This window comes from Tamandua tetradactyla, chromosome 8 (assembly GCF_023851605.1).
Source record: "Tamandua tetradactyla isolate mTamTet1 chromosome 8, mTamTet1.pri, whole genome shotgun sequence".
Taxonomy (NCBI): Eukaryota; Metazoa; Chordata; class Mammalia; order Pilosa; family Myrmecophagidae; genus Tamandua; species Tamandua tetradactyla.
Genome location: NC_135334.1, coordinates 80,033,415 through 80,046,801, shown reverse-complemented (window position 1 = coordinate 80,046,801; position 13,387 = coordinate 80,033,415). Strand labels below are relative to the sequence as shown.

Genomic DNA, 13,387 nt, shown 5'->3' with positions numbered 1-13,387 from the left:
CCCCTGCTTTCACTCTTTGGTTTCCGGTTCGGTTCCGGCTTGTGCAGGCTCTGCACGTGGAAAGGCTTGCGGGTCCCGCGACCCGGCCTTCCCGGCCCGCATGTTCGAGGAGCCCGAGTGGGCCGAGGAGGCCCCAGTAGCTACGAGGCTTGGGCTCGTAGTTTCACGCCCTCGGCCTGTGGCAGCATCGCAAACCAAGGTAGGGGAGTTGTCACGCAGAGCATTGGTTTCAGGCCGCGAAACCGAGTCTGGTGGAATCCCCGCGTAGGGCTACGCCGTGTGTGTGTGTTTTGGAGAGGAGGGGATGTGTGTGTGTGTGTGTGTGTGTGTGTGTGTGTTTTGGAGAGGAGGGGATGTGTGTGTGTGTGTGTGTGTGTCTTTTGGAGAGGAGGGGATGGACCTGCGGCGACATTGGGGCAGCGTCTGGTATGAACATTCAGGAACTTGCAAGAGCAAATAATGTTTGAGTTGAGAGATACCTGTTGATGATTAGAAGTTAGTGACCCAAAGAGGGGTCCTTGGATGGGGAAAACTTGTGCAAAGGCCCTGGGGCGGGAAAGCATAGTCTGTTATGGTCAGGGTATGGCAGGCTTCACAAACTAGTTAAATCAACTAGGAAGCATCTAGTCACTTCTGCCAGCATCTGAGTAGGAGGACCGCTCTCTCTCCCTCCTTGTTCTCCAGGCCCCTGCGCTCATGGCTGGTTTTCTTCCAGGCCCCCAGGCGCCGCCAGCTCTTGGCCACGTTACGGGCCCTGGAGGCCGCAGCCCTTCCCCAGCAACCTCGCAGCCCGCCTGGCAGTGACTCAGAGGAGGCGGAGGTGGACAGGAAGAAGAAACGTCTGCCAAAGGCCTCATCTGCTCGTGCCTCTGCTGAAGTAGGGGAGAAAAGGAAGAAGAAACATCAGAAACAGGTCCCACCTGGCTGTGACTCTGAGGAAAAGGAAGTGGGAAGGAAGTGCTGCAGACGGGCTCTTCTTGGCAGTGACTCTGCTGAGGAGAAAAAAAGAAAGAGGAAATGTCAGAAACAGGCCCCTTCAAACCCTGCCCAGCACCGGGACAATGTTGATCCAACAGGTACTATTGAGTATATGTAGTATGTGTGGTGTGGGGGAAGGAAGGGCACACAGACAAGGAGAGCTCAGCTGATCTTGCATATGACAAAAGCTACCTGCCATCTTTAGGATTGGGATTAGGCAGTAAGAGGTACTTTTATCCAGGCCACAGTCCCTATTTCAAGGACAGGGGTATGACCAAGATGACTTGCCAAGCCTCTGAATTCGGGAGATCCTCCCCAAAATACTTCCTGTGTCCTTCCCTGCAGGTCCCAAAGCCCAGAAGGATAGTGCTGCAAATGACCTATACAAGACAAGGCCTGGATCCCCTTCCCCTGAACACCCCCATACTTTGAGCCGCAAACAGTGGCGGAACCGGCAGAAGAACAAACGGAGACATAAGAACAAGTTTCGGCCACCTCAATCGCCAGCCCAGGCTCCAGCTCTGGCCCCCACAGAGGAGACAAAGATGCCTCCTTCCCCTAAACCAGTCAGCCATGAGGATCGGGCAGGAGCTCTGCGAGCCCGCATGGCACAGCGGCTAGATGGTGCCCGATTTCGCTACCTCAATGAACAGCTATATTTGGGACCCAGCAGTGCTGCACAGCGCCTCTTCAAGGAAGATCCTGAGGCCTTTCTTCTCTACCACCGTGGCTTCCAGAGCCAAGTCAAAAAGTGGCCACTGCAGCCTGTGGACCGTATCGCCAGGGATCTTCGCCAGCGGTGAATGGGGTTTGGGACCTGTGAGAATATGGGTCAGTCATGGGCTCAGACCAAGCCAGTGAGTGACCCCTCACTCCCACTCCCAGGCCTGCATCCCTGGTGGTGGCTGACTTTGGCTGCGGAGACTGCCGCCTGGCTTCGAGTATCCGGAACCCTGTGCATTGCTTTGACTTGGCCTCTCTGGACCCCAGGGTCACTGTGTGTGACATGGCCCAGGTAAACCCCTCTAGGCCTTACCTCTATGTGCTAATTCCTATAATCACCCCCCATCTCCATCCCCTAGGTGCCAAGCGTAGCATTCAGTGCAGATTTTCTCCTCCTCCCCACACTATGTGCCTACTTCCTCTTGTGTCCAACCATGTGTTTCATACAATACTCCCACTCTCTGTAGGTCCCTTTAGAGGATGAGTCTGTGGATGTGGCTGTGTTCTGCCTTTCGCTGATGGGAACCAACATCAGGGACTTCCTGGAGGAGGCAAATCGTGTGCTGAAGCCAGAGTAAGCCCCTAGAACACTAATGCATGTATATGTGTGCATGTGTATGTCTACACATTTACACAGAACTTTCTGTCCCCAGGGGTCTCCTGAAAGTGGCTGAGGTCAGCAGCCGCTTTGAGGATGTTCAGGCCTTTCTGGGGGCTGTGGCCAAGCTGGGCTTCAAGGTCATCTCCAAGGTGAGAGCTCCAGGAAGTCCGTCTCCATTTGTGTTTGATGTGTGGCCCTTTTTAGGGGAATGATATGTAGAAACTAGGCCATAGGCACAGGAACAGACATTTGTTCCCTAAAGCCACAACCCATGAGAAATCCTGGGAAGCATTCTGAACAGGAACAGGAAACGAAGGGAGATGTTTTGAGGAGCTGGGGGAAGATACGGAGCTAACTAGTCTTTTCTGCTCCTAGGACCTGACCAACAGCCACTTCTTCCTGTTTGACTTCCAAAAGACTGGCTCCCCTCGGTTGGGGCCCAAGGCTCAACTGTCAGGCCTGAAGCTTCAACCATGTCTCTACAAGCGCAGGTGACCTCTGGACCCTCTCCAAAGGGGAGGCATGGCTTGAACTCCCAGCTCAGAACCCTAAAGACTTTAACCAGGTTGTGAGCCAGGACCTGATACCAACCTGCCCTCATTCAAAGAACAAAGTGATAAAAGCCCCTGGCCCAGCCTCTGATCTAATGCAGCCTTCCTAGATTACGAGTATAAAGTCACTAAAGAATAGGGGTTTATATGTAAAACACAGGGACACCTGGGTATCCTGGATCCCCTTGGGTTTTGTGGAGTCTAGATGGTTTGGGATTCAAGGCATCTTTGAGTTTAGCTCCTTATTCCATCTCTCAGGAGCCACATGAACTTTCTGTCTTAGCATCTCCATTCTCCTCTCTTCCTGTCCTCTCTCTGCAGACCAGCTTCCTGTGCTCACTCATAGCCTTTACTCCTTCAACTTTTGTGTACCCAGGCCTTCAACTCTGCAGACAGTCTGGTATTGCTTTTGGCTCTGGGGCAACTGGTAGCCCACCAGCCTCCTGGCATGACATAACAGTCTGGGCTTCTGGGAAGATGCAGGCTGTTCCCATAGCTATGTGGTGGGCCAAGACTGCCTGGATATTCCCTGTACCATGTACTTCTGCTGCTTCATCTCTACCCTCTTCTCCATCTTGGGAGCCTTATGGACCAAACTACTTCCAGCACCTGTTTTCCTCTGGTGCCCTGGTGTGTATGGTCAAAACATAGATTTTGGAGTCAGGTGGACCTGGATTTGAAACCCAGCCTGCCACTTAGAACTGGGCATCGTTTAATCTCTGAATATCAGAGTCCTCTTGGAAAGTGGTAAGGATTCCTGTCTTCAGGAGTGATTATGTGTGTTAACTAAGGAAATCTGTAACCAGGGCTGGGAACATAAGAGGGCTCAATAAATTGTATTCGTGGCTATGATGTGTTATAAGCCTCATTGTTCTCTGGAGACCTTTGCAAGGCAGGGATGGAGGTTGAAAAATAAAGGATGGATTTGTTCACCAAGGAAGGTCCTGGGAGAGCTCAAGATATGCTCTTCAACAGTCACATTTCATAGGATATTCAGAGATCATTGATGGATTCTCAGCTATGCTTGGAGGGAGTTTGTAAGCAACTGGGGCTCTGTTCATAAATAACAAATAGTTGATGCCATGTTGGGCTGGAGATTAGGGCTATTTATTAGCAGAACAGAGTGTCCGTTGTCTCTGTCTTGCATCAAGCCCAGGACAGCACATCCAGGGAAAGCTGTGGGCAAGGAAGGCTAGCGCTAGGGGTCAAATAAGCTGGGATGATCCATCCCAGGCCTCCCCCAGAAGGCATCTGCCTGAATCCCAGGGTAAAGATGTAGTCTCTTCTATCTGCAGTAACAAGAACAGGGTAGGTAGCCATTGGAAGGACATAGCTTCCAGGGCTCTGAGACAGTTGGGTACCTCCAGTAAGGGGCACAGGTTTGAGGTAGGCTAGAGGGCAAAGGACATGGTTGGAGCCATTGAGGAGCCACTGCACAATGCCTTTGCATGTGCTATTTTAGAACTCTGCTGACATTCCCGTCTGACTGGTAAAGATTTACTCATCCTTCAAAACAGCCTGCTTGTGTCCTAGTTTCCCGCTCCCAAGCAGAATTAATTTCCTCATGTGAGCTCTCAAAGCTCAAAAAAAAAACTGTCATGTTACTTCAGCATTTAAATACTCAGTCGTGATTGCTTTATGCATGAGGCTGTAAGTCTCTCAAGCCATATTTATCTTTGTATTCCCAGAGCTTGTCATTTGAGATGCACCCAATGTACTTGTTCACTTAAGGAGAGACAAGGATGACAAAGTCCGGTTAACTTGTGTATCCCCCAAAACATGTTCAAGTCCTAACTTCTGGTGCTGTGAATGTGACCTTATTTGGAAATCAGTTATTGAATATGTTATTAGTTCAAATGAAGCCAAACTGGATTAGGGTGGGCCCTAATCCAAAATGGCTGGTGTCCTTATAAGAAGGAGAGAATTGGACACAGTCACACAGACACCAGGGATAATTCCATGTGGCAACTGAAATACAGAATGAAGACCAAGGATTGCTAGCAAGCCATCAGAAGCTAGGAAGTGGCTAGAAGGATTCTTCCCGCAGATTTCAGACTTCTAGCCTCCAGATTTGTGAGACAATAAATTTCTGTTTTGTCATCCATTTTGTGGTATTTTGTTAGAGCAGCCCTAGGAAATTAAAAGACATAAGATTGATGAGAACAAGGGTGTTACAGGAACTGAGATTCAGGGCACAAGATGAGGGCACTGTGGACTAGAGTAATGGAGGAAGTGGGCAGTTGAGTGAACATTAGTAAGTAAAGTTGGGGGGTGTTGAGCACAGTAAGAAAAAAAAGTCTGAAATAAGTGCCAGCTTTCTGGCTCAGGCAACTGGGTGGGCTGATGATGGCATTCAAAGTATTGGATTTTAGGTGTCTGTATAGATGTCCATTTCTAAGTGGGACATGCAAATCCCGGGAGAGATCTGAGCTAGGGATTTGGGAATCAGCAGCCTGGAGATGGTAGTTAGCGTCATAGGAGTAGATGAGATACCCAGGTTAAAATAATGAGAAGAGAAAATGGTTCACAGGAGAACCAAGGAGCATTTAGCAAATTGTTAAAGGAAAATGAAACAGTAATGGTGACAGCAGATGAGGTAGAAGAGGAAAGCCAGTGTGGGGGAGGAATAGGAAGGCTGTCAATTGTGAAATGCTGCTGAGAGTCCTGTTAACATGAGGATGAAGTCAGATTGCAGTGGATGAGGATTTACATAATAACGCTGAGGGTCTGCTTGAGTTTTTAGTTAAACTGACCTGCCAACGCTGTGGTTTCCTCTGCTCAGTAATTGAGGCGTAGCTGTGGAAGAGGTGAGCGAGAACCCATCATCCAGAGCTGGGATGTAATCAAAGTAAAAGGACAGTGAGCAGAGGAGTTTGGGGCAAGTAATGTCTTTGGTGGACCATGGAATTTTTTTTACAATATTTAGGAGAGTGAACACAAGGGAGTGTTGTTGCTCTGGGAATAAAACAAGTGTCCTGGCAGGATGGGGGACTGTGGTCAGAGATTGGAATGTTTGAATTACTAATCTTGGAAGTAGAGCAGCTCCACATGGACCACGTGGTGTGACCATGGAGTGAGTGGCTGAGAGGCATGAAAGGAAATGCCATTTGGAGATTGGCTAATGAACTGAGGAAGGGGCTGCCTGCATGGACTTGAAGTTCTCCAGGATGGTGGCAGGTGTTGGCAGTGGAACAGGTGCCAACATTGAGGGAGGAGAAGGACCCAGGAAATCTGCAGATGGAGGAAAGAAGAGGCTGATGGCATACATTCCAAAAGAGAAGAGGATTTGCACAGCCTACTAGGGAGACTTGCTTGGGGGGTATTGTGAAGTTGGTGAATGGAGGTGGCTGCCAGGCATCCAAGATAAAAATGCCCTGACAGTCCTCTCCTACCTGTCAGGACTTACTGGTGCTCATAGGAGAGACTTGACTTTTATGACAGCTCCATGGGGTAGGAGCTTCATGGGATAACTTAGGAGGAAGCAAAACGTGAAGTCCAAGGAATGAGTTGGCTCAGTGTATTATATCACCGTAGGATGCGTGGAGGCTTATATCTCTATATTTGTGTCCTTTACCAAATGTCATTTATATTTCCAGATCTTGGTTTACTTTCCCTGTTTTCTAATTTTGCTCAGCAGGACAGCTGGGGTTTTTCTCTAGCTTTCCTCTCTTACTTACAATTTGAATTCTCCCTTCCCCTAGTCTGACTCAGGCCCCAGGATGCCCCTGCCTCAGCCCAGGCCAGATAGCAGGATGTTCCTCTGTCTGATCTGGGTCTTTTCTCCTCCATTTTTAGCTTCAGGACGAGCTCCTGTTCAGGTCCATGTCTGGGCTTCACTGACCAACATTAAGAGCCTAGACTGAGTTAAAAAAAATATATATATGTATCTCCTTAAGAAATACCACCATGCCTACAGCTTAAGGAGAAAAACCAGAGTAGCTACAGCAGATTGGAGGAAAGGCAATAGTAGTAGGAGGTAAATGCTGTGTGTGGGGCAGTGGATCTCAAACTTTAGAATGCATTAGAATCACCCAAAGGCTCTATTAATGCAGATCATCAGAGCTCAGACCATTTGTTTCCATAGATCTAGGATGAGGCCCGAAAAGTTCTTTTCTGGTTGCTTTGATTTTCTCAGTGAAGCAGGAAGCAAACTCATCAGTTGAAAGTGAAAATGGAGGAAAGGGGTTGGAAATTTGAGGAGAGGAAAATGTGAATATAGCTTCTAGGAGAGTGGAAGGGGGAATGATTGGACTAGGGAAATATAGTATGATCACGAGCAGCATTAATAGCACACTTACAGGTCAAGGTCAAAGCTAGAGAAAGGATGGGGTGAGAGAAGACTGATGCAAGACTGCTTTGCAAAGAGCTATTACTGTAAGATAGCACACAGCTTGCCTGTTAGAATCCACCTCCTCCATGGAGAGGGAGTGCCTGTCCTCTCATCTGAAACCCTGGGAAGATCAGTTGGGGAGCTTGAGTACGCATTTCTTGAACCAGGAAACAATGAGCCTGGAGTCTGTCTCCTGTCCTCTAGAGGACAAGCAAAAGCTTACCTTCTGTTTCCATGGTAGAGTCAAGTGAGTGTTGCTGATTTCGCACTGGCCCGCATTCCCAGAATTTTCCCAGGTAAGGATTCATCAGTGTATCCTATGCACCACACAGGGGAGAGGGAAGGCTGGAATGATCTTGGATCCTGCCCTGGGGGACCACTTGAAGAGACAAGCAGACCTCAGCACAAGGAAGTTAGGAAGATAAGTGGGCTGAGGAAGGAGTTGTAGGCGACAACCCAGAATAGAACTGCAGCCACCATGGTCCAGGGAATTGCAGAAGAGGGGTCAGCGGGGATGCCTCCTTTAATTATCTGCCAGATCCCTAGAACACAGAATCACCTAGCTAAGCAAGAACTGTTTTATCCCCCTTATCCCTCTGTGCACTTCAGCCCAGAGCAGTCAGCAGCTACTGGGTGAGGAGGTGAGGAGAGCAGAGAGCATACAGATCACGATCCCTTCCCTCATGCAGGCACCTTAAGTGGGGCAGAACTGGGATGGGGAAATGTCTAAAGTTGAGACAGCTACAGATACTTTATTATTATCCAAAATTAGATGCTCTCATTTCTTAATTGAGATTATGTTTGTGCCTTAAAACTGACCGTAGGACAATGAATTAACCAAGAATGAGCTGAAAATTATGAGCTTGCTGGAGCTTTTCTCCAGGGAAGGGGAAAAATAAATAAAGTTGTGTCTAGATATCAAGCCATGCCTTAGACTTGTTCAACATCCCTTTTAGAGGTCTGTAAGATGTTTATTGCTTCTGCAGCCATTGGTGTTCCACCTTTGTTCCTGTAGCAGTCCTAAGGGAATACAGTTCCAAAAGAAATGGTTTTGGCAGAGACACAGCTCAACTCCAAACACTGAACCATTTACGTAATTGCACAAAGCCTTTTACAGCTTTTCAGACAGAAACTGGTAATTAAGAGCCTTTTATCCCCTGATTGTCCTCCTTCCCAGGTGTCTTCTCTAACCAAGCACCTGGTTCTAAGATATTTGACTACTCCTTACTAATCTAATTGCTTCCATTCTAGCCCCCAGAGCAGTTCATTTTCCACCCAGCCAGGTGATCTTTTTAAAAGGTAAATAAGATTATGTCACTTCTCTACTTAAAGTTCTTCTGTGAATTCTGTTGCTTTGAGAATAATAAAATAACAAACGTCTTACCAGGACTTATGTGATCTTGGCTATGCCTTCCTCTCCAACTGCATTGTAACCCACTCTTCCCCTCTTACAAAACTCCAGCAGCACAGGTTTTAAAAAAATTCAAGCATTCCAAGCCTTTTCTGCTTCAGGGACTTTATACGTGTTGCTCCATCTTCCTAGCATATTCTTTCCCTTATGAGCTCATTTTCATTTCCACACCAACATCACCTTTTTTCTTCTGTGGAAGAAACTGGTGATGCTTATCGAAATTCCTTTCTCCTGGACACACACTTACGCTACATTTTCTGGTTCCTTTGCATCTGGATGGTGCTATGTGAGTAGTTCTCACCAGTGGGAAATGAGTAGTAGTGCTGTTTCATTACCAGGCCAAGGCAGTTAAGGGAGGATGAGCCTTTCCGTATATCTGCACCCCATCCCTGCCTATCAGGATGACCTTGAAGCATATGCTTTAAAGGTGTGGAGTCATGGCATAGAAAAAGTCTGGATACCTGAGTCATTACTTGGAGGTGTGGTTGGAGAGCATAGTCTGGAGGCCTGACCAAGAACTTGCACATTGTACTTTGTGCAAGAAATAAACCTTTACTGTGTTAAGCAAGTGAGTTTTAAAGGTATTTGCTAAAGCTGTTAGCAATACAGACCCTGGCTGATATGTTTTCTCTGGGCGTGCTATCCATTCTACTGTTCATGACAAAATGGTCTCTTTCCTTCTGGGACTTTCAGACATTTAATTACCAAATGCCAGTCACCGTTTTCTACCTGTCCTAGGAATTTGAATCTTAATCGGGTGGTGGTGGTGAACCTCCTATCAGAAAGTAGTGATACTCATTTTGATTGTAACAACAACAACAAAAATCCTGCAAAAGAATGCCTTAAATTTGATTTTTTTTTTTTCTCGTAGAACAGGAAACCTAAAGTTAGGTGACTGTTGGCGTTGTTTTAGGAGCTCAAGGATGTTAGGGACGAGGCTTCCATGATTCTCTCCGCCTCTTTATTCTCATGGTCAGAAGATGGTTCCTGATTCAGCAGGGATGCTCCACCTCCTGTTACTCTTGGGAGTCTCACCAATGGCTGTTGTCACTATCATTTTGGCTTCACTTCATGGATCCTTCTACACTGTTAATACTCTGGTATAAATATGTTCCATTATTCCCTACGGTAAAGTTGGGACCAATCTAAAATCTTGTCTTCCCCACCCTCTTCCACATCTCAGCAACTCATCCAATTCAAAGCTCTCTTCATCTAGTTCAGTGTGGTTGTAGAGCATAGTCTGTTTTTCACTCATTATTTATCTTCTCTGACTCTTCTAGGATTGGAATGGAGGCTAAGCTTTTGCGATTAGTGCTACATCAGTGTGCTCAATCAAGACAGGAATTTAAATGTTGACTCTTATATAAGGTATTAGCATTCTTTACGCACCCCCCCCCCCCATCTGCGTCATGGGGATTTGTGCAGTAAGTGACTGCCTCTTTGTGGCACACATCCACACTTCCGCTCAGCTTCTGACCCCAACAAGGAATCTAGAGTCTCTTAATGCTAAAGACCACTACAAGATTGGTTACCTTTCAAGGAGGCCATAAAAAATCAATGCATATTTTCCTGCCAAACAATGGAAGTACAGCCCAGCTACTCTCCTTGCCCTGCCCCAGCTGGCCTTTCTTACTTCTCCATGTGAGAAGCAAGCACTGGTCTCTTATGTTCATGTGGTTTCAAAGCCTTATAGATGATTCAGGTTACATTCTCCCAAGAACTCTCTTTCAGCTAGCCATATAGAGATAGGTCTATATGTTTTCCAGTTTAGCAGTTCCCTAGCTGGGGAGTCAGATACCAGTCACATATGTTCCTCCACTCTCAGGGACATGCCCTTCCTTAGAGGACCAGGCATCAGAGCTTGGAGCTTCCATACAAAAGGCCTGAATACCAGTCAAAATGGGACCCTTCTCAGAGCTCCTCGTTTCTGCTAATCACACCACCTCCTCCCTTTTGTTCTGTTAGGCTTCAGGACATTATCTGATTTTTGCAATTATTAATTCTTGGATTATATCCGTATCTTTTTTCCTACTCTTTCAGCCTTCCAAAACTTAATAATCAATTCTCTGTATTGGATGCCTTCTACTTGAAATGCTTAGTATGGTTTCTATCTTCCTGACTGGGCCTAGATTAATACATGGATGGATATTAAAAACAGTTGAGTGGGGAAGACAAAACCATTTATATAAATAATGTACACATCCACATAAAACAATTTATAGTTTACATAATGTCAGTCTCTCCCTTTCATGGTTACACAAAATGTGTACAGTTAGTTCTTTTGGAGCCCCCTCTTAGATTCGGGTGGAAGGAAGAGCACCACTCTCTTCCCTTTCAAGGGGGAGAAGTGAAAAGCCAAAGTTTTCTCTATTCCTAAAAATTCCCATCAATGAATCTTTAATTTCTAATCACATGTGCAATAGAAAGGATGGTGGTCTATGAATCAACTTCGCTGTCTTAGAGTAAACCTTTTGTGGATGTATTTAGCACCTTTATTTAGAATGTGTTTGTGTTTATTACCTGTTGTCCTCAGTTTTGGTTTGTTATCCAAAAATCTTAGACAACCAAAAAATTTCTCATTTACTGTCCCCTTATTTATGCAAACATTCTTGTAACCTATTAATTGTTTTATGTGGATGTGTGTACATTATTTATTTAAATGGTTTTGTCTTCCCCACTCAACTGTTTTTAATATCCATCCATGTATTAGTCCAGGCCCAGTCAGGAAGATAGAAACCATACTAAGCATTTCAAGTAGAAGGCATCTAATACAGAGAATTGATTATTAAGTTTTGGAAGGCTGAAAGAGTAGGAAAAAAGATACGGATATAATCCAAGAATTAATAATTGCAGAAATCAGATAATGCCCTGAAGCCTAAGAGAACAAAAGGGAGGAGGTGGTGTGATTAGCAGAAACAAGGAGCTCTGAGAAGGGTTCCAATTTGACTGATATTCAGTCCTTTTGTGTGGAAGCTCCAAGCTCTGATGCCTGGTCCCCTAAGGAAGGGCATGTCCCTGAGAATAGAGGAACATATGTGACTGGTATCTGACTGCCAAGGGGGTGGCCAGCTGTTGCTAACACTTTTGAGAAATGTGGCAAAGCTGGTACTTGAAGCCAACTGTCTGCTACTGAAGTAAGATGACAGCCACTATAAAACAGGAATGAAATGCTTCCTCCCATCTGTCACTTTTCAGTTTCCTTTTAGGGTCTCCCATTGCAGAACCTAACAGGAAACCAGTTGGCAGTGGGTTTGAGGAAATCTAGTTTGCAGAGTCCCAGCCACAGCAACACAGAACCAGAATATATGTGTGAGTGTAGTGGGGGTGGGGTATAGGGTATCTAGGAGCAAAAAGAAAATAGGTCAATAGCCAGTGTAATCCATGTCTCTAGTCATACATCTTGTTGTTGCTACTATCACCTGCATCTATCATAGTAATCTTAGCCATTCACCTGGTTGCCTCAAATTCTTTGCAACCTGGAGAAATTAGGACATTCATTCATTGTTGGTAGGAATGTAAAATGATGCAGCAACCTTGGAAAACAATTTAGCTGTTCCTCCAAATGTTAAACCTAGAGCTACATCATGACCCAGCAATTCTTATGTATATACCCAAGAGAAATGAAAATATGTCCACCCCCAAAATTGTGCATGGATGTTCATAGCAGCATTATTCGTGATAGTGAAAAAGTGGAAAAACCCAAGTGTCCATCAACTGCTGAATGAATAAACAAAATGAGATAGATCCATACAATATTATTCAGCAGTAAAAAGGAGTGAAGTCCCTTTCTTCAGTTGCTGCTAATGTGCAGTTCTTCTGAAGAAGCTGAGGTCACGTTGGCACACTAGTACCGTGCCAGGCAATCGGCTGCCCAGCACTTGCCCACACTGTGGTCTGTCTCTGAGCTCGCCTACATCAACTTGGTCCTCGTCCATCAAAACAATGAGGTCACCATCAGGGAGGATAAAATTAATGCTCCCGTTAAAGCAGCTTGTGTAAATGTTGAACCTTTCTGGCCTGGCTTGTTTGCAAAGGCCCTGGCCAGCGACAACACTGGGAGCCTCATTTGCAATGTAGGGGCTGGAAGACCTGCCCAGCAGCAGGTAGGTCCTGTCCCTTCCACCACTGCTGCTCCAGCTGAGGAGAAGAAAGGGAAGCAAAAAAAAAAGAATCTGAGAAGTCTGGTGATATAGGCTTTGATCTTTTTTACTAAACCCCTTTTTTAATGTGTTTAATAAATAGCTGAACTAAAAAAAAATGGAATGCAGTACTGACAGATGCTACAACATTAGTGAACCTCAAAATATTATGTTAAGTGGAAAAAAGCCAGGCATCAAAGACCACGTGAATGAGATGAGGGAATGGGGAGGATCTACTACTGAAGTGTAAGGGGCTACGTCTGGGATGATGAAATGTCCTAAATTTGGATTATGGTGATGATTGCACAACTCTGAAAATGTACTAAAAACCACTGAATTGTACACTTTAAATGAGAGAATTTTATAGTATGTGAATTACGTCTCAATGAAGATGTTTAAAAAATTTCATGCTACCGCTTGCTACCATGACTGATGTGTCTTACCCACGCTTGGTCCTGCTATAGGCCTGCATGAAAAATTTTCTAAGATTGTTGGTTCAGGGACTGTAAGCAAACTACACTTCACTAAGTGCTGTAAAGTGACTTTCTGGCGACACCAATTTGCATTCCCACCAGCTGTACACAAAAATGATCATCTACCCATGTCCTCACCAACGTTTGTTATCCACCTTTCTTTTTCTTTTTTTTTTTTTAT

General features: G+C 45.7%; 1 protein-coding gene and 1 pseudogene across 1 annotated transcript; both read left to right on the top strand.

Moving 5' to 3' along the window:
- Position 1: 1 nt before the first annotated feature.
- RRP8 (ribosomal RNA processing 8) lies at positions 2–3,700 on the top strand. The gene is made up of 7 exons (XM_077113835.1): positions 2–199; positions 716–1,076; positions 1,324–1,777; positions 1,864–1,993; positions 2,169–2,275; positions 2,355–2,451; positions 2,678–3,700. Exons 1-7 carry the CDS (start codon positions 101–103, stop codon positions 2,795–2,797), a joined length of 1,368 nt encoding a protein of 455 aa, XP_076969950.1. The 5' UTR covers positions 2–100; the 3' UTR covers positions 2,798–3,700.
- A 6,303-nt stretch (positions 3,701–10,003) lies between these two features.
- On the top strand, positions 10,004–12,882 carry LOC143645215 (large ribosomal subunit protein P1-like; annotated as a pseudogene).
- Positions 12,883–13,387: the final 505 nt, after the last annotated feature.